This window comes from Rhinatrema bivittatum, chromosome 4 (assembly GCF_901001135.1).
Source record: "Rhinatrema bivittatum chromosome 4, aRhiBiv1.1, whole genome shotgun sequence".
Taxonomy (NCBI): domain Eukaryota; kingdom Metazoa; phylum Chordata; class Amphibia; order Gymnophiona; family Rhinatrematidae; genus Rhinatrema; species Rhinatrema bivittatum.
The window spans coordinates 432,418,384-432,439,673 of record NC_042618.1 but is presented as its reverse complement, the minus strand read 5'-3'; the positions used below and the strand labels follow the sequence as shown (position 1 = coordinate 432,439,673).

Sequence of the window (21,290 nt, the reverse complement as noted above, 5' to 3'; positions counted from 1 at the left end):
CTGGCGCGCATGTGGCTGTTTTTGTGTGAGCGACGCTTTAAAAATCTACCTCTTAGGGTTTTTGTAAGCGATAAACAAGTAAATCAATACACAGCATCGGCCTGTGAGTGCGCGGGCTTCTCGGTTATCCCTCGTAGGGACAGCATTGTCCATTTGCTGCTCCAGTATGGGTTTATTTTCCTTAGGAAAGGACCCTTGGGTCTGTAAGACTGAGACCTGGGTGAAATAAGGAAGTCGGGGTGCCTTGGCCTATTTTTGCCGTGTCTTTTGGAAACCATTTGGTTAGGAGGAGGAGAAGGTTTGTTCCACCCGTCCCTCCTCTGGTTTTGATTTCCCCTTTTCTCAAGAGCGCTCTTTATTTTATTTGCTTGAGCTCTCTAGGGCCCAGGGACTCGGTTTCTTTACCGTCTTGAGAAGCATTGATGTTCTTGTGGGGGGGAGCAAGTTCTCATTCCTTCCCAGGGAGGAGTACTGGGAGTTGGAAGAGTAGCACCCGTCCGGTGCAGCTGGTCACGTTATTGAAATCAGCCGGGACGGGAGAAGCATGGCGGCACCATCCAGGTACAACCAGGGCTTAGTTTGTGGGGGAATGGCACTTCTTTTCAGATTTAAGGGGCAGAGCAGCAGGGGTGTAGTGCCCCATTCTCTCCCCTCCAGGCAGCCTGCAGGGAGGGGGGGAGGGGGGTGAGCCTGGAGCAAAGCAGAGAAGAAATCCACTCTGATCCCTAATCCAGCCCTGCTCTCCTATTCTGAATCAGACGCTGCAGAGCAAAGAACAGATGCACTAAGAACTGAATTAGTACAAATCTAAATCCTGTGCATGGCAGTCTTCAACTCTGGCCTTGATGATTTGCACTACTGCATGCAAGTTTTCAATTTGTGTTAATTCACTCCTTTTTTTTTTTCTCTCTCTGTTATCCAGAGATTAATTTCTGTTAGAAGTATCCAGAATGGGATGCCTGCAACCTTTTTTTCCGGGACTCACTGAAGCGGAATAGAACTGGTGATGTGAATCTGTTGTGTCTTCCCCACAGCAATGATGTGTGAAGAGTATATTTGTGTATATGTGTGTGAGATTGTGTGTGTGTGTGTGTGTGTGTGTGGAGTGAGGGAGGGGAGGGGGGGAAAACAGAGTTCATGCCTGGCCCAGCCTGACCACCCACTCCCTGCTCCATTGTTCACTTCCTTTTTGTCTACAAATTAAGCCCAGGGTACAACACAAGGGAATGAGGAGAATTCAGAGGTATGAGAAGTGGGACATTACTCTCAACTGGGTTGACATCCTATCCACCATCTATGAGGAGGAAGCTTAAAACTATCTCAGTGACTGAAAACTGGGTTGACATCCTATCCACCATCTATGAGGAGGAAGCTTAAAACTATCTCAGTGACTGAAAAGGAATAAAATAACTAATTGAGCTTAACAACAGAATGCATTAATTGGAAACTGAAAGTCACAAATGTATTAAAAGAACTGAAGCTGTAAAATGCACTGTAAATATAAAGAACTTGTAATTGGTTATTTTCATTAACTTTCAATATTTAATCAGTAAATGTTAAGTTGGAAGCCATCATTTGCTTCCACTGTGAATATTAATGCTGTTTACCAGAGACTTTAATGCTTGATTAAGACTTAACCAACGCTCATGGCCTGGAAGATAAACTTCCCCCGACAGGGCATCTTGGATGTCAGATTGGAAATGACTCTGATAGACTAAGCCCTCATTTGAAGCTGATCTTTGGGGTCCTGCAATGGGACAGTGGCCCAGGGCTACACAAAGATTGGAAGTGGGGAGCAGTGGGTGTCTAGATAGAAAAATACGAAACACCCACTCTGTTAAGGTCCGCGTTATTAAGATTTTCTTTTTTTTTACCCTTGTTTGTGTATTTAAGTTTTATATTTGTATTACAAGATGGCCTGTTCTGTGAAATGCTCTAGGGTGGTAAAATTCAAAGGGTGCAGAGGAATATTATTTAACAAAAAATAATGTGTTTGTGTGTGTATGGGGGGAACTTAAGCATGATAAACCTCTTACTTTTTTTGTGCCATGGTATATGAAACAATCTGAATCAATGTTTCAATTTTGGGAAGCTTTCCAGGGCAACCTGACAGCAGTACCTGGATGTTAAAAGAGCAAGTGTCATTTAATGATGATTTCACAATGCTTTATATATGTTCTTGTAAATAATGTAAAATATCCTAATATGTAAATATGTTATTTAAATAAACCAGAATCACCTTCTGTTTTGGTACTGAGATCTCCCCCCCCCCCCCCCCCCCCCACACACACACACACATTCACTCCCCCACACCTCAGCTCGCACACTCAACTCCTACCTTGCAGCCCCCTCTGCTGTTCTGATATTTAGACTCCTCCCCCTCTACACACACAGATACATCTATGCCAATACACCCCTCTGCTATTCTGATACTGAGACTTTCCCCCCAAAACACACACATGCTGCTCTGTCAATGCACCTCATTCCTGCCCTGCAGCACCCCCCTGCTATTCTAATACTGAGACTTTCCCCCCAAACACACACATGCTGCTCTGTCAATGCACCTCATTCCTGCCCTGCAGCAGCCACTGCTATTCTAATACTGAGACTTTCCCCCCAAACACACACATGCTGCTCTGTCAATGCACCTCATTCCTGCCCTGCAGCAGCCACTGCTATTCTAATACTGAGACTTTCCCCCCAAACACACACATGCTGCTCTGTCAATGCACCTCATTCCTGCCCTGCAGCAGCCACTGCTATTCTAATACTGAGACTTTCCCCCCAAACACACACATGCTGCTCTGTCAATGCACCTCATTCCTGCCCTGCAGCACCCCCCTGCTATTCTAATACTGAGACTTTCCCCCCAAACACACACATGCTGCTCTGTCAATGCACCTCATTCCTGCCCTGCAGCACCCCCCTGCTATTCTGATACTGAGACCTTCCCCCCAAAAACACACACTGCTCTGTCAATGCATCTCATTCCTGCCCTGCAGCACCCCCCTGCTATTCTGATACTGAGACCTCCCCCCCCCCCCCCCCCCCAAACACACACACAATATGCACTTCACTCCTGCCCTACTCTTCCAGTATTGCATTCCACAGGCAAACTGTACGGCACTATGCCGCTCGATGTTATGGAAAATCTATTTTCTTGGAAACAGTTACATTTTTATCTATTCTGTTTTCATGCCATGTGTTGCAAGTATACAAATAACATAAGATATGTGCTGCTGAGTCAGACCATTGAGCCCAGCATCCTGCCACTGACAATGGCCCATCTGGATCACAAGAACCCAAAGAGTAGATCCATTCCTTGTTGACGACACCTACAGAAGCATATAATTCATGTGTAAACATGCAATATATGTATAAAACCACTAAAAGTAAGATATAAATCAATAGCCTGTAATACATATAAATGTATAAGGCTAATGCAGCATGTCATGTTAATATAATGCCCACAAGTATAGAAAAGCATAAATAGGGTTGATTATGTTCTATTGTATTGCCTCTACCTGTCACCTATCAGAAATATTAAGAATCAGTTTGAAACAGAAATGTATACAAAAGTAACCAAATGTAAAAACCCTTTAAGGCTCTGTAATAGTAACACATTCCAACAAGATTGAGGTATAAATCTATCTAAACAAATCCAATTCCCTTCTCCCTAATCTAGAAAGCATTAGATACTCCAACAAGTAAAAAAGGTGTGAGCTAAATACACAAAATAAATAAGTAAAAACACAAAAAGTCGAATTCAGGATCCCATGAGGCAGTACAAAATAGGCAAGCGTTACATTGTTTACAAAATACTCTGTAGCCCACAGTGGCTTTGATCTTTCTCAGCAAAGAGTACCAGAGATGTGGTCCTGCATAGGAAAATGCAGCCTGAAGGATGTGAATGAAGTAAGATTTCACAGGATCCCCTGACATGAACATAACCATCGCATAGGGGGGTCACGCCGCTGTCGATCTGAAAGACAGTGAGAGATGAGATTCCCCCATCCCCTATAACTCCTCCCTCCACCTCCACAGGCACCCATGTCCAATTCTGTTTCTGGTTCAGTACCATAAACCCAAGTTCAATTCTGCCTTTTTCTTCAGCTTATCTCTGGCTTTCCTGGATTCTGTTACTACTTTTGCCTTCACCGAATCTCCTGGGAGATTTTTTCCATGCATCTGCCACTCTTTGCATGAAGAAATATTTTCTGATGTTCTTTCCAAGTCTGTCTCCTGTGTGTCTCATACTGTCATTCTGTTATTGACCCTGGAAAATGTTTCTTTTGCATTATGGGGCCGATGCAATACTGTGCGCAGCAGATAGCGAGCAGTTTAACATGCGATTGGATGCGTGACCATAACCCCTGATGCAATATGGGGATTAGCGCATGCAAAACGCATGTAAATTCCATGTAGATGAGGCTATTAGCTAATCCCTGTGATGCTAAAAAATTTCCTGCACGGCCAATGCACCCATTGCAATGCGGCAGATTTTACGCCAGCCCAGGGCTGGCGTAAAGGTATGCCACACTCAAGGGCGTATTGAAAAAAGAAAAATCTTGATATCTGTGATTCCTCCTAATAGTATCGTAGCAATACTAAGTAGAAGGAATCAAATAAAACAGATGTAGTTAAAAAAAAAAAGTTTTTGAAAAAAAAATAATTATGGACGCCCAATAGACACACACAGGATATACGGTCCAGCCATGTACCTTGTGCGTGTCTATGCCGGTAGCGGGAGAAAACGGACACTTGTAGATTGAGCATCCTTTTTCCCAACTTGCGTGACAGCCACCTTTCCTGTGCACCTGATGCCGAGGAGGCGCTAGGGACACACAAATTTTCCCTAGTGCCTCCGTTTTAGCACGACCCCTAATTTAAATATTGGATCTCGCTTCCAGAAGTGGTTGGACGCGTGCTAGGAAAACAAGCGCACAATACTGAGCGCCCGTTTCTGCGTTCAAATATTGCATCGGCCTCTATGTATACCTTTGAGGTATCTGCATGTCCTGTTTTATCCTGCCCGTCATCTCTCCTCAAGGGTAAACCTCTTTAGGTCCTTTAGTCTGGCCTCACTATGCTTTGGGTATTGACTCTCCTTGTTTTTGGTAGCCCTGCTCAGGGCTGTCTACACCTTAAGCATATACTTTCAGGTACGGCCTCCAGAACCGGACACACACACATTCATTCATGTGCTCCCCAAACCCACACACACACACACACTCTACCTGTAGCTCTCAAACAGACACATAGTCTTCTGTTTTAAATTAGACTATTTTTCTTTTTCCTGACAGTTCTTGAAAACTTCAAAACGAAAGTGAGGAGCACAGTGTCAGTACGAGAGGGACAGGGAATGGTGCTGCTGTGTGGCCCCCCACCTCACTCTGGAGGTAAGTGCTCTGTGGGAGAGGGACAGGAAATGAGGCTGCTCGGAACCCACTCACTCAGGGTAAGTGGTCTCGTGCTCTGTGGGAGAGGGACAGGAAATGATGCTGCTCTGCAATACAGGTTAAGAGAACAACTCAATAATTTGAATTTCAATAAGAAAATATGTTTTTAAAAAACATGTAAGGGAACGTGATGATGATATAGAATGAACTTTCTTGATATGTTTTTTTTATCACAATGTATGTCAGCATTCCCTATGTGTAGGGACCTTTCTTTTCAGGTTTTATTGTATTTTTCCTGGGAATTCCAATATTATAACAAAAATAAGCAGTGGAAAAATGACTTTTCCAAAGTGTTTTTCTCCCGTGCATTATAACAGTTATTTTTCCACAGAGTTTAATTATTATATCATTGAAATTCCCAGGAGAAAATAAAATAAAAATTGAAAACAAAGGTCCCTATTAATATATGTTGGGCATGGCCAACTCAGATCCTCGAGAGCCACAGTGAATATGCATGAGATAGATCTGCATGTACTGCCTCCATTGTACGCAAACGTATCTCTTGCATATTTAGTATGCATATCCTGAAAACCTAGCCTGTTTGTGGCTCTCAAGGACCAGAGTTGGCCACCCCTGCTCTAGGTAATATAAAAAAAGTTTCCTGTAGCCTTTACCCCCCTGTTCACTCAGTATATCACCTTTTGGAATCTATAAACCAATGCAGGGTCAGGTTAAATGTTACATTTGAAAAAAAAAAAAAAGAACAAAAAACTTCTCCCCTTTTCATCGTTGCTGTAATAGTGCAGTCTTTTCATGCATGGCTTGGTTTCCAAAGCAGCAGTCTTTACCCCTAGGAAGTAAATTAGGTAGCTAGAACTTAAATTAAATTAGGTAGCTAGAATTTAGCTGGATAAGTTAGGGGTGTTCTGGGGCATAACTGGGAGGAGTTGGGATAGCCAGCTAAATCTAATATTCAGAATTAGCTGGATGACTTAGCCAGTTAAGCCCAGTCCGGTACGGTCAAAAAACTGTCCAAAAGATTGCCGGCTAATTTTAAGACAGCCAGCTATATTCAGAGGTGCAGCCGGATAAGTTTATCCAGATTGTGTCTGAATATGGACCTCTCGGTTTTTTTCCTCTATCCACTCTGAAAGAAATCTTTGCTGTAAGCATTGATAAAAAGAAAATTTTTTTTCATAATTTCACTCAAATTTTCTATATTACCTAGTAATATTGAATAGTTTGACCACTCAAAATGTTTCCCCCACATGTATTGTGATACTGATCTCCTGAATTCCTTTGTGGGGTTTTTTTATTATTCTTTATTAAATTTTTTAAAAACTATCCAAGAAATTTGGTTAACAGAAATATAGCAATCCATCTGTAAGGGCTTCCAACAAGGAGGAAATTATAATAAAAAAATACACATTTAAACAGTGAATTGCAAAGCAGACCACATATGAGGAGAGAAAGTAAAAAAAAAAAAAAAAAAGAAAAATATTATTAAGAAAATAAGCCATTATTGAATATATAAAGTCCTTTTTAGCCTCTAAGGAACAATAACAGTACTCCTTCTTTGAGTTATTTGTAAACCGGCGTGATGTGCCTTATGAACGTCGGTATATTAAAAGCTGTTAAATAAAAAATAAATAAATAATCATAGAAAATATAGCTATTACCATGATATTTGAGTACACATTTGCATGGATGCTTCAACTGAAAAATCCCACCCATGCCTTCTTTCAAGTAAAGGTTTATGATGAAATTGGGTATCTCTCACAATATCAGGAAATATAGAAATATTTTGACCACAAAAAAAACATTTTTTTGATGGAAAAAAAACATTTCAAAACCAACTGCTTATCAAATTCTTAAAGAAATTCAACCAAAACAGTAGCCCTATCTTTAATTAAAGAATCAGATTTCTCCAAAAAAACAGATAAATGAAAGGGATCTTCTTGAGAATCATTTCTTGCAATTGTAGATTTTGCAGAAGACAAATAATAAATTTTAGTAATCGATGGGATAGTTTCCTTGGAAAAACCTAAAAAGGTCAATTAGAAATTTCTCAAACATTTCCATGGGAGAAATAATAGGACATCTGGGAAAGTTCAATATTCTAAGTTTACATCTTCCAACATGATTTCCCAGATTTTCCACTCTCCTCTGCAGACTTAAATTATGTCTTTTAATCACACTGTTGTGCTCAGCTGCACTAGAAATCTTATTTTCAATGGAAATTAACTTCTCAGCATGATCTTGAATGCTCTGAGAGTGATCATTTAATTGCACAGGCATATTCCCCATGGTGCCCAACTCAGAGTCAATCCTAGATTACCAAAGTAGCCTTTAATCTAGGATGGCAGTCCATAGAGAACCCAGCGTTATTTGTGGCTGGCTTATTTGGATGACTCAAAGGCATTGAAGAGACGGACCAAGATCCTAGGCAGAGGGGCCCTACTCAAGAATGGGGAAGGGGAAGAACCATCTATTCCCTTGCCCATATCCTGCAAATCCACCCGACTTAAAATTTTTGCTGAGGGAGGTGATAGCCTCCAACTGAATGGAGCCTAAAGCCCCTAGTTCAGCAGCACCTGTATGGTCTTCACTTGTAAAATGAAGATAGCAGGATAGAGGAATGTCCCAACAGGTGGGAATGTCCTAACAGGACCTTTTTGTTTCTTAACCCATCGAAAAGAAGTTTTCGCCATAAATATCCCTGAGGATCCGGCTAAGAGAAGAACATTCCCAGGGGCATGCTCCTTAGGAGCACAGCTTCGGGGCGCCATGCTTTCAAGGGTGCTGGATAGTGTGGTCAGAGACTCCTCTTTCACATCTGCCCAGGATGTAATCTCAGCAGCAGGTACGCAGTGTATGGAATTGTTCAGAGAGGACCTCCGGCACTCTTTCCCCTCCTGTGGTTTACGACATTGGGCCGGTTTTAATTTTCCACCTATTACCTAAATCAACCTTCTATAACGTCATCTTAAAACTTTTCACTCCTGTTGCATACATTCTGTGTAATGTCTTAAGTTGTATTTCTCTTAAATTTCCTTTTATAGTCATTTTATATGGAAGTTCAAACATTCCTAACATATTTTCATTTCTAGTTCTCCTCCCAGATTCCCCCTGCTGGCTGGTAGATTTAGGATTGGCATTAACAGTACTTTTACTTTGCGTGCTATCCTTCGGATGATATCTATCCCTTCTCTATAGATTACGCCACTTAGGTTTCTTCAAAGCAACCCATGGTGACTTAACTACTCTGATCAATATCTTTGCAAGCAATATTGTGCAGGCTTTAGAGGGGAAAATTTGCCTTTTTGGAGATGCCACCAAGATCTGCAGCAGTGGAGTGGACCGAATAAGAAGTGACCTAAGAAAGCTTGAGGGGAATAGTCAAGTGCTTGGCAGCTGAGAATGCAAAACAAGTGCAGAGTCATGCATTTTTGGAGTACAGAAATCCAAAGAGTGTGACACAATGGGTGGAGAGATGTTGATGTGCACAAAGCAGGAGAAAGACCTTGGAGTAATTATGTCTGATGATCTTAAAGTAGTGAGGCATTGCGATATGCAGGTTGCCAGAGACAGAGTGATGCTAGGATGCATGGGGTAAAGGTGATAATCCCTCTGTACAGGCATTGGTGAGACCTCACCTAGCATATTGGGTCCATTTTCATCCACACTCTGGCCAGCAAAGTTATCTGGGTAAACTTTTCTGGATAACTATGTCAGGATATTCAGCGACCATATCTTTTTGACTTTTGAAACTATGAGTCTACTCAACTGGCCACTGAAGCAGACAGGACTATCTTCAAAACACTGTGAGTGTCTTTTTGGATTTACAAACATCTCTTTAAGTTAAGTACATGCATGAGAGGACCATGTAATTTTGAACCCCTATTTTTGGGAATTTGCATCACAGTTGGTGGACATTGGGTCTATTTTTGTAAAAATTAATTTTTGAAAGATCCAGCTATCAAAGGGCTTGATTTTAGTTGCAAAATGTGAAAATATATTAAAATAAAATAGTTGCATGTTGAATACTCTGGTATATGATTACATCCCCAGTGCGTTTGCTGAACACATGGGCTGACTTGCACAAGGTATGATCCTGACCCATTTTCTCTGAGGAGGTCGAGCACAAATGGGCCCTACCTTGTTAGTAAGTGAGGGACTTGCCCAGCGAGGGTGAGGAGATGCTGATATAGGGGTGGCTTAATTTGAGGACTTTCAGTTGAGTGAACTTTTGTGTGGGAGGGAGTGAGATTGCAGCACTAGATAAGGGTGAGGAGCTGGTAAGCAGCTGATGGGACTTGGAAAAAATTTTCAAACAGCCATTTAGCGACTATTTTACAAGAAGCAAAAGAACCCTTGAAGTGAATTTTCAGCCATAATCTATCCAACTGGTTATTACAGGTAATATTCCCTGTAGTGCTAGTTCCTATAATGCTAATTAGTGTTAGTAGTAATCCCTCCTCACGTTATTCAGTCAGAAGACAACACAGGGAACTCGGCTTGAGTATAAAGAACTTCCAAGCGCACTGTGATACTTTGTATCTACATATTATACCCTGTGAACTCCAGAAGGCAGCTCGTTGGCAACTGTTATTCAGAAGAGCACTAGCAGTAGATGCGAGAGACTGATCCATTCCCTGGCTTAGGAATGAGGTTCATGCCTGTCCAGGTATGCGCAAAACCAACACATGTGGAGACGCTGCCCCCGGAACACAACTTGTACATATATTTGTATCTCAATTCACTTTTATAATGTTACCAATGTACTATTAAGTCAGACTACCTCTGCTGTGGAACCAGTAAGGATGCTGAGAAGCCTCAGAGCCGGACAGAATTCATCCATCATGAGCCTCATTTCATATGTAAGCAAGCATCTGCCATTCTTCTGCTAGGGTCCCTTCAAAGGATATTATTTCCTTTTTTGTTTTTATCAGTAGATTGGTGATGAAACTAACCAACTGTTTCACTCTTTCAAATAACCTGTGATCAATAGGGTTAAAGGTACTCCTACAAATGTTGGAGTGCCCATTCATTAGTCCATGTGTATTGTGTGTTACACATTCACATTCCGCAGACTGCATACAAACCCGTTCTGTAGACCGTGAGGCACAACATACTCTAAGGGCTGTCAAGCATTTGGTGAATGGCAGGGCATCATGGGTTCCCAAGGCTGCATGCTGTCATGTTCCACAGGCTGGGTGGCATCATGTATTTTGTGAACTGAAGGGTGTCATGTGTTCCACAGTCCTTGGGGTATGACATATTCTGCAGATAGTTGTTGACCAGTGTTTTTGCCTGTGTAGTGTTCGGGTGTCATTCATGGGGAAGCTTGTTGGATAAAAGACCAGATTCCGGCAATCTTAAACCATAAAGAGAGCTGTTTTAATAAGAGATGCAGACAGAAGCCTAGATGCTGTATTCATAGTGTCAGGTCAGTCATGTATTTTTTATGAACTTCCTCAGTCACCATGTAAATTATTAAAAAAGGCTACTCAAGAGAGAGAGATTAGATTAACATTCATACTACATAATCCTTGCTTAAAATAGAAAATGTATGTGAAATTCAGTGAAAAAGTAAGAAAATAACACTCAACTAAAAGCAGGTGTAGTAGTGCATGCAAGAACAGTACAAATTTCACATCCATCTCTGCCAATACACGAGTCCTGCCCTGCGGCACTCCTGCTATTGTAGTGCTGAGACACCTACTCCCACTCCCCCAGCCTCCAATAGCTCTTTTTTGTCCAGTGCTGAGACTGCCCCCCCCCCCCCAACACACACACACACACACACATACACACAGCTCTGCCAGTGCACTTCACTCCTGCCCCTGCTTTCCCAGTGCTGAGCTGAAAGCGGAAGCTGAGCAGCATACAACCTAAGGATGATGATGATGATAGGGTCAGACGAGGCTGTGTGGATCAAACTTTGCTCCAAGTGCTCACTGCGATTTCACCCTGAACAGATATTGCATTCCAGCATCTTTCAGTCCTTCATCCAGCCCTGAGGGCATGCTAACATTAGAACCTGCATCTGCTGGTAGTAAGTTGGACTTGCTGGGAAAGAGTGCTTACATTTTGTAAAAAAAAAAAAAAAATTATTTTGGAAGGTTAAACTGTTACTGTCTGGGTATATTATGTGCTAGTTTAAGGTTAGCATTTAATTTAAAGTTTTATAATTGTTAGTTTGCAAAGCCACTTGATCTGAAAAGGTAAGATAACTGGTTCCTGGGCAAGTAGTCACTGGTGTTTGATTTCCAGCCTCCCTCTCTTCCCATCTTCCACCCACCCAGTCACATTTTGATGATATATAATTACCCCATTAGGAGGAAAAGCTTCAAAATACAATTCAATTAATGACTTAGAATAAAGTACAATCAACCCTGATTTTAGTGCGTGACTAATTTTAGTCCTATTGTTGGTCACTGACAAACTAACAATATACCCATTTAGTCGAATAACCTAGCAGTTATCTGTCTAAATAACATAGGATATTCAGCCCTTATCCGACTAAATTCTAGTTACTAGTATCTAATTACCCGCGTTTTCCCGCGTTTGCATCGGCCTGTAAGATTTTTTTAATGTTCTCTTTTTTAAACTCCCGATGCAGTAAGCTAATGCTATGCATGGGGACTTAAAATGTGCATACACCGAGTCAATCAGGCCGATGCAATATTGGTGTGGGGAAATCGGACGCTCATGATTGAGCGCCCGCTCTCTTAACGTGCGCCGATTAACCTCTCCGGGGCGCCTGATTTAATATTAAATCAGCTGCTGTGATAAAAAGGAGGCACTAGGGGAAATTGTGTGACCCTAGTGCTTCCTTGGCAGCAGGCACCCAGGAGGGGTGGCTGTCAGTGGGTTAGGAAAACGGATGCTCAATTTTACCAGCATCCTTTTTACTTACCTGTGCAAAGCCACAGGTTAGGAAAATGGACGCTTGTTAATTGAGCTTTCCTTTCCCTAACCTGACCGCAGGCACACTTTTTTTTTTTCTTTGAAGGTTCTCTTCCTTTTTTGTTCCTCCGACTTAATATCGCCTTAATTTCCCCACACCAATATCCCCACGATATTAAGACGGAGGCAGTACAGAAAAGCAGTATTTTCTGCTTTTCGGTACACTTTTTGGGCTGCTCAAAAATGAACCCCTGCGGCTGCTCTGGGGGCTTGTGGTTATCTCAATGCAGATACTTTTGCTGCAATGAAAGGAGGCGTTTCCGGGGTAGAGGGGTTTTATTTCCCCACGCACTACTTCTGGCTGCATTGAGAAGAGGTCCCACAACACTCGCACTTTTAGCTGCATTGAGAGGAAGGGCTCCTGGGGAAAGAAAGAAAGAAATATTTGCATGTAAACTGCATCTAAATTCTCTGCACTCCTCTTTCCTGAAAAACTCTGCCCGCATAAAAAGCCGGTTCATCTGCACCTATGGCAAGGACAAAGTGAAGGTACCCTCAGGCACGGTCCTAGTGGGACAGTTTGCAAACTGCTTCCTTCAAGTGCATGTTTCAAAGCCATTAGCAGAGTTAGTGATTTCCCCGCGTCGGGAGACTTCCCTCCCTCCCTCGCTCTGCTTCACGCGCACGCTCTGTTGCCCAGGGCACAGTTCGGCAGGATTGCGTAACAACGCACAGAGACCGCATTTTCCAACGCGCGCGCCTTATTTCCCGTGGAAAAACCTCCCTGACCGAAAGGCAGGTGCGGAAGTCGGCGGTTTCTTTGTTTCCGTGGCAAAGTTTCAGAGGGGAGGGAGGGAGGGAGGCGAGGCCGCAGGTAGGAAGCAGCGGCGAGCTCTGCACGAAAGCGCACGATCTGAACACATCGCCTCCTCCTGTTACCCAAAATGTGCCTGAAGTCAGAATAGCGGAGGGGGCACTTCTCTGCCTTCTGAAATTCCTTTACTCGCAGCTGCCGGAATATAAGCGTGGACGTTTCGGTCAGATTGCCAAGAAAAAAACCAGCAACCACGGTGTCTGGGGATGGTCACGCGCTGCTCCTTCACCCTCTGTCCTGTTTTCTGCAGGCTCCTCGTTTCTGCTTCGTATGCAGAGAGAGAGACGGACATATGGTAACAGATGCTAAAAAGGGTTGAATTAGCATGTTTGACACTTGTGAGCAATAGGGTGAAGCCTTGACGGCCGGTGCTGCTGCTCACAAGTTTCAAACTTGTTCAAATTCAGCCTCTTTTAATTCATAGGTGACAGCAGCTGTCAGTCATTTCCAGGAAATTAGCACCAAAAACCTCATCAAAGAAATGTCTCCTTTTGGACAACTAAAAATATTTCAAAGCCAAGTTGAGTCTGCACTTTTGTTAGGTTGCTGGCTTCTTGTCTTCTGCCATGTTTGCATTAATTTGAAATTCCACCGTGCACTCTTGTAAAGATGGAGAATAGAGAAACGGCCCCTCAGGACATTGCAGTGATTTAAACTTTCAGAGTCTTGACCGCGATATCCGTTTCCAGTGGTATTATTATTCTGGAGCAACAAGACACAACAAGACGGTGCATTTATGGGGAATTATTACATGCCGGAGGTGAGAGTCGTCTGAGTGTCTTCAACCACCCGAGAAGTACAATAATTCTCACAAACGTGCTTTAGTCCTGGAGTGTCTGATCCCTCCTAGTAATAAGAAAAGAAATGGGCACATATAATGGATAGGGAGTTGCTTTCATAGTTCACCTTTTTCCAGTTCTGCCCAGGTAGGCAAAATATTTGATGTATATGCACCACCAGGTCTGAGGATGCAATAATTTTCAAGTGTATTCAGCAATAGACTGTGGATTATTCCCTGAGGGCATTCTTCCAGTCCCACATGTACTACCCAGCTTTCTGTTCACCAGCTGTCCACAGGCATCCCGGCATTTAGCAGTCATTTCTAATGAGGCAGTAATTGAGTGGGTAATAATGCTCCATAAAGTTGCCCCAGCTTCTGAGCACTGCTGCTTTATTAAGAAGGGGGTAAAATCCAACTGAACCAGTGAGCGGCTTTCTGATTTAGGGGGTTTCTGAGGGTGGAAGTGAGTAAACATAGCGGAAGGATCCCACCTACAGAGCTCTTTTCACGTCAGCTATCCGCAGCAGAGACTGCCGTTCTTGGGGTGCTTTTTGGCTCCTTACGGAGTAGTTTATGCCGGAAAAACTTTAGACAGAAGGTTGCTGACTTGGTTCAGGCACTGGATGCAGAAAACTCATTAATGAACTAAAACTTTCAAAAAGGTGAATTAGAAAACCCCCCCGACTTGTGCGAACAAGTTGGGCTCATGCATGAGCAGATTATAAAAAGGCATCCGAGAGTCCCACAGCGTGCACATCTAGAAAGTTTTCCAAAAAGGGGGCAAGGAGAGGGCGGGGTGTGGGCGTGAAGCAGAGAGGTGTGCGTAAATACACGACCCGGCACGCATAACTTAACTTCTGCTATGGATGACATATAATTTAAAAATAAAGCTAGGCAAATTTGCAGGGTTTTAAGGGTCAGGGCTAACTGGGGGGAGTGAAGGCTATCAAACCGGGGGTTGGGGGGGGGTGGAGGACTTACCGCTTAACGGGCTGAACTGGTAAAACTGGGAGTGGCGTCTGCGCACGCTTCTTTTAAAATTTCCCCGATTTACGCGGTACAAGCGGGATTTGCGTGCCCATGTCTGGAGGCCAGGCTATTTTATAACATGCGCACGTGTACTTGTTCAAGTTATAAAATAACCATGTCCCTGGGCGCAGACCCAATGCACGCGCGCGCGCGCGCACACACACACATACGTGCGGCCACCTGCTGGTTTGAAAGTTACAGTCATAGAGTTTAGGCTCCTAACTTGTGGAGTTAGGCCCCTCCCTAAATTAGCCCTCTTGAAAATGCACTAGGACTGAGTGCCTACATTTTTGCTCCTAGTTTCATTAGGTCCCTAAATTTAGGCACCTAAAAAGTGGGTGGTTACGAGGGTGGGAAAGGGAAACACTGATTTTCAGAACTGGGCACTTAAGCTGGGAGCCAAAATCTAGGCAAATAGATAGCCAACCTCAACTTAGGTACCTAACTTTTAGAGTCCTAAATTTTATGTGAATTTTCAGCTGAAAAATTAGGAACCTAAGTTCGGATGAAAATGGGTACCTAACTTAGGCATCTAATTTACCCCTAGATTCATCAAAATGCTATAAATATAGCTAGAGCCCACAATGAAAAAATGGGCATAGTTAGGAAAATTGTAGAGTTACCGCATCAATAAGTATTGCAACGCATGGAACATTATCATGTCACACATTTGTTTTTAATGCAGGTCATAACGCACATCCTCAGCTGTTAGTGCACAGAGGGAGAGAGAGGGAGAGACTCTGTATAGAGGCAATGTGACATGCTATATATACCAGTGTAAGAGGGTACACTTTCGACTCGTGGCAGGTTTGGGGGTTGCTTTTACATACACAGTCAGAGGAATTAACTGCAAATTAGATATGACTGATGAATTTCTATCATTTGAATCAATGAAAGGTACAAACAAGAGGAGCTGATTTGTACAATGCAGTAGAGATTGCTTTATAGTAATCAACTCCTCTTGTTAGTACCTTTCATTGATTCAAATGATAGAAATTCATCAGTCATATTTAATTTCCCGTTAATTCCTCTGACTGTGTATGTAAAAGCCCCCCCCCAAATCCTCCCTGAGTTGAAAGTGTCTCTCTTACACTGGTGTGTATGTATGTATATATATGTATATATATATATATCATGTATATGTGTATATATATATATATATATATATCATGTCAGCCTGCCAGTCATAAAATGAAGCATAATCTGGAGTAAGATTCAGGCAGCTGTCCTGGCAGCATTCTCTGCTTTCAGATGAAGTTCTATAATGATATAATCTGAATTCTGAAACTGAGGATGAACCAGGAGCTTGCCAGCTTGTGATCTCTGGTGGTAGATCCAATGATTGGAATTTGCTGCTGAGAAGTCTTCCAGTCAAAAAAAAGGAAATCTCTGACTTTTCTGTCACTTTCATGTTATACTTTCATTTCATATGAAGGATTCTGAATCCCTATATTCCTTATAATCCCATAATTTAAGGAGGAAGTCAGTGTATAAGGCTAATGGGGTGTTTGCATGGCTGTAAGGTTCTGCCTATTGAACTGGTGCTGAAACCCACAGAATAGAAGTATCTGGGAGACCGACGCCATGAAAGGGCTCCACACTGTGATTAATATGATTGCATTTATTTTTAAGTCTATATATTGTCAGATGAACACTGAGCAATAAAATGAAATATGTGACAAGGAAAATGGTAACCTCATCCCTTTTATTCCAGAGCTGCTGTATGCCTGGATCTTCAATGAATATCCACCATTTCTGCAACAGGATGATCGTCGCTTTGTCTCGCAGAAAACCGGGAACCTGTATATCGCCAAGGTGGAAAGATCTGATGTGGGGAACTACACTTGTGTCGTGACGAACACTGTCACGAACACCAAGGTGATGGGACCCCCCACGCCTTTAATACTACGGACTGATGGTAAGGAAGGAGACTAGCTCTTGAATACTGGGTAACATTAGCAATTCCTTTCGTGAAGAATCCTGACAGCGGTTTTTTCAATGTCATGGAAATAAAGGTCAACAAGAAATGTAAGCTGAGGTAACCTCCCCCCCCCCCGCCCTTCACTGGGGATCACCTTCAGGCACCACAGGGGTGGTAAAAGCCCACCTGCAGCCCCGGAATGGGGTTCCTTCTATTGGGGAATAGCAAAATGCTATGGGGCCCAAGGAGAGCCACATGGGACACATCTGGAAAAAAAAAATGTCAACACTCCGAAGGGTTCTAAAACAAGACAGAATTTATTGTAAAATGCAAAGAAAGGCAGAAAAAAAATCCAAAAGATAGTCCAGGCTGCAAATAACAGTATTCATAACTCTTAGCAAGCTCCAAGAACTGACAGATTTTTCTCTCATCTTCTCATGAAGTTTGAGTCACCAGTCTAAGGCCCAGATCGTCCTCCCGGGCCAAGATGAAACCACTACCAGCTCTTCTCTAGTGCAAAATCTTCCAGCTGGAAGGGTTAAAAAGAGGTCCTAGTTGTCTCAAGATGGTCCCTCCTTAGCTCTTCTTTGAGAAACCTCATTTGGCTTCTCCAGCAATTCTATTCTTAAAACTCTTTAACCTCAGGACCACCACCCAAAGCTGCAGTCCTCAGCCTCAGTTACCCTCTACTCAGCTCATTCCAACTCCCCTGACCTGATTCCTCCCGGCACATATGCCTCCCTCCAAAAAAATCCATCCCCTTGGGGGAAGGAACTCTCACTCACAAATCTAAGAACACCCATTATAAATATAATCCATGAGGTACATCTTGCATCTTTATTGTGGATATCCTGAAAACCAGACCTGCCTTGTGGCACTCCAGGACCGTGACATAGCCCAACAAGGGCCACACTGATCACTTATGATTGGACTGTCTTAATAAAATGTTGACTGGCTTTAATGGCGTTAACACTCCCTCCCTCAAGTTTCAGACACTAGTCAAAAAATACATTTAGTCCAATAACAAGATATCACCAGATTCTTTTTGTTTGTTGACCTTTATTTCTGTGCATTCAAATGGGCTAATGCAGAGCCCCATGAGTTAAATTTTGATATCATGAAATGATCAGAAACATTTTAAGGACACAAAGTGGCGGCCAGTTCCTTAATACCAAACAGTTCTGCATCTTTGTGTGATTTTTATGTGCATCAGTTTATGCAGTTTGATACATTATAAAACTCCATTTGGATAGTATAGCGCACAGTAAGATGTTTGCCTGCTTGCTAGGGTGAAAAAAAGGAGGAGTCAATACTTCTGTGCAGACCTCACCTGGCACGTTGTGTCTATCCTCAAGGGATAGAGAAAGATTAGAGATAGTTCAGTGGTGCAGACTGCGCTAAAAGCCTTGTGAAATGAGAACCCCCAGGGCCTAGATATGTATAAAGTGATGTTTACACTTTGAAAAATGTAGTTTTGAATCTTAGTGGCAAAAGGCAATAAGATTTTTAAATCACGAGGCATGATGATAAGGGGCAGACCCTTTCTTGTCATGGATAAGGATTGGGGGTGCAGGCATTGTATAGCTGTAGGCACGCATTGTGTAGTGGGGTGAGCTGTGCAGCAGTGTATAAATGTTTTGTAGCAAGGTGTAATTTATGAAACAGAGTAATCAGACATGTGCACACGCACTGAGCAAGCAGCTCATTCCCAGCTGTCTGACGGTGAAATAAAACCACTGCTACAAAGCAAGAACTGCCTTCCAGGGCTGATCTCGCTACCTCCCAGCCTGCCTCTTTCATGCTGTTATGCAGAAGATGTGCAGGTGCTCTGGCCCGGCAGATAAGAAAACAGAGCCCCCCCCCCCCTCACCACTTAAATGCTGTGCTATGGAGACTTCTCATGGTGGTGGGGGGGGGGGGGGGTGCTGGCTTTCTGGAGTCTAAAGTGTAATTTGGCACCCAGACTCTGCCCTAAGGCGCCTGCACATGCTCCACTGTCACTCCTGAGAAAAGAGCTGGCTCTTCAAAAGCAGAAAGTATGCGAGTGTGAACTCTTTAATCAGGCAGCTGCTGAGATGCTAAGATACCAATTCTCAGTTCAGGGAAACTGGGGAGAAAAGCACCAGGAACAGGGAGGGGTGAGAGGGGAGGCAGGAGAGGCAAAGACAAGACAGGGAGATGGAGCGTGTGCCCTGCTACAGCCAACACGTTATTTTTGTACAGTAATGTAAGGATGTTGAGCAATGTTTGTTGAAGACCTAAATGAGATAAATAGGGGCTGTAATAAAGCCATGCATCCCACACATGTGCTTCTGCTGTGTTATTCACAGGGGTGATGGGTGAATATGAGCCAAAAATCGAGGTGCACTTCCCAGAAACAGTCCCCTCCGCCAAAGGCAGCACGGTGAAACTGGAATGCTTCGCACTGGGAAAGTGAGTTTGGAGAATTTTTATTTGTATTCCCAAAAAGCTGTGTACTGCAGATTTTATCCTGCCTGGAGGTACAGAGTCACTGAAAGCAAAGTAATTGGAAAGAGCTCTAGAGCAAAGGGATTTTAATGCAGGAAGGTGAGATCTTTACTGGTCTGCAATACAGTAAATGATGGTGGAAGAAGACACAAACGACCAATCCAGTCTGCCCAGCAAGGTGTTTAGATTTGTAGCTGCCTCTCTGTGCAGATTACACCAGTGCTTCATTACCATCCTAGGGATCCTTCACGTTTATCCCATGCCTTCTTGAATTCTGATACCAGTTTTGCCTCTACCACCTCCCCTGGGAGGGCATTCCAGGTATCGACCACCCTGTCTGAGAATAAATGTCTGACAGTCCTGAGTCTATCCCCTTGGAGCTTCGAATCATGTCCCCTAGGTCTAGAACTTCCTTTCCATTGACAAAGTTTGGTTCTTGTGCATTACTAATACATTTCAGGTATTTAAATCTGTATCATACCCCCCCCCCCCCACCCCCGTCTCTCCTCTCCTCCAGGATGTACATTTTTAGATCTTCTCATGTCATATGGCTTCTGATGCAGACCCTGCACCATTTTGGTTGCCTTTCTCTGGGCTGCTTCTAGCCTCTCTCTGTCCTTTCAGAGATGTCATTTCCAGAACTGAACACAATACTCTAGGTGAGGCCTCACCAATGACCTGTATAATAGCACGATTGCCTCTTTTTTTGTTGTCTACTGGCTGTGCATCCCTGCATTCATTTGGCTCCTGCCCCTGCCTTGTCGCACTGTTTCACTACCTTGAGATCATCAGACACTATCACCCCCAGCTGGTCGGTACAAATCAGCTTCCTATCCACTATCTCATTCAACCTCTTCAGACGTCTGCACCCCAATTTCAGACATTGATTCTTAACTGCCAGGCATTTAACCGCTACTCAAGTTTGGCTAAGTTCTCATTTTTGGCTCCTTCTTCAGGTGTCTCCACTCTGTTGCAGATCTTAGAATCATCTGCAAAAAGACAAGACTTTTCCTTCTAAAGTTTCCACAATATTGCCCAAAAATATTGAACAGAAGCAGCCACAGGACTGATCCCTGAAGCACTCCTCAGAATTCCTCCCATTTACCTATCACCCTCTATCGTCTATCACTCAACCAGTTTATAATCCAGTCCTCTTCCTTGAGACCCACCCCGAGGCTGCTCAGTTTATTCATGAGCCTCCTATGCGGGACAATATCAAGAGCTTTTTTGAAATCCGAGCAAACCGCATCCAGCACATGTCCTTGATCTAATTCCCTGGTCACCCAATCAAAGAAATCAATCAAGTTCATTTGATACAACCAGTCTCTGGAAAAGCAATGCTGCCCTGAATCCTACACCCTATTGGATTGTAGATCGTTCACTACCCTTTTCTTCAGGAGAGTCTCCATGAAATTTCGCCCCACTGAGGTAAGAATTAACTGGCCTGTAGTTTCCAGCCTTCTCTCTTCCACCACGTATTTTTGGAGAGGAACTACATCCACCCTTCTCCAGTCCCACGGAACCACTCCTATCTCCAAAGGTCTATTGAACAGGCCTTTAGTGGACCAGCCTGAACTTCCCTGAGTTCCTTTAATATTCTAGCATGCATCCCATCTGGTCCCATAGCTTTGTCTGCTTTGAGCTGTGCTAGTTCCACGGAGACTTTGTTGTATCCACCCCACTCCCATAAGTACTCTTGCCAGCAATCTGTGATCCTTATTCCAAGTCTTCTTCAGTGAATATTGAACAGAAGTATCTGTTTAGCATTTCTGCTTTGTCCAGATCTCTTTCCACACATTGCTCCTTGTCACCTTTCAGTCTTACTGTTCTGCCTGTTGTCTTCCTCTGACATACGTGGAACATATCTGAAAAATATTTTGTCACTTCATTTTATTTCTTAGTTGC

The 21,290-nt window shown here is 43.1% G+C and overlaps 1 protein-coding gene across 6 annotated transcripts in view; it reads left to right on the top strand.

Moving 5' to 3' along the window:
* CNTN4 (contactin 4) overlaps window positions 1-21,290 on the top strand; it is a 770,042-nt gene that overhangs the window by 629,236 nt on the left and 119,516 nt on the right. For 5 of the 6 annotated variants that reach the window (XM_029601492.1, XM_029601493.1, XM_029601494.1 and 2 more), the window contains 3 exons: window positions 5,304-5,399; window positions 16,710-16,913; window positions 19,247-19,349. In XM_029601492.1, coding sequence (XP_029457352.1) covers window positions 5,304-5,399; window positions 16,710-16,913; window positions 19,247-19,349 — 403 coding nt within the window. Of the gene's footprint in view, window positions 1-5,303; window positions 5,400-13,031; window positions 13,946-16,709; window positions 16,914-19,246; window positions 19,350-21,290 lie in introns of those variants that run through there. The other variant, XM_029601496.1, reaches the window with a different exon arrangement.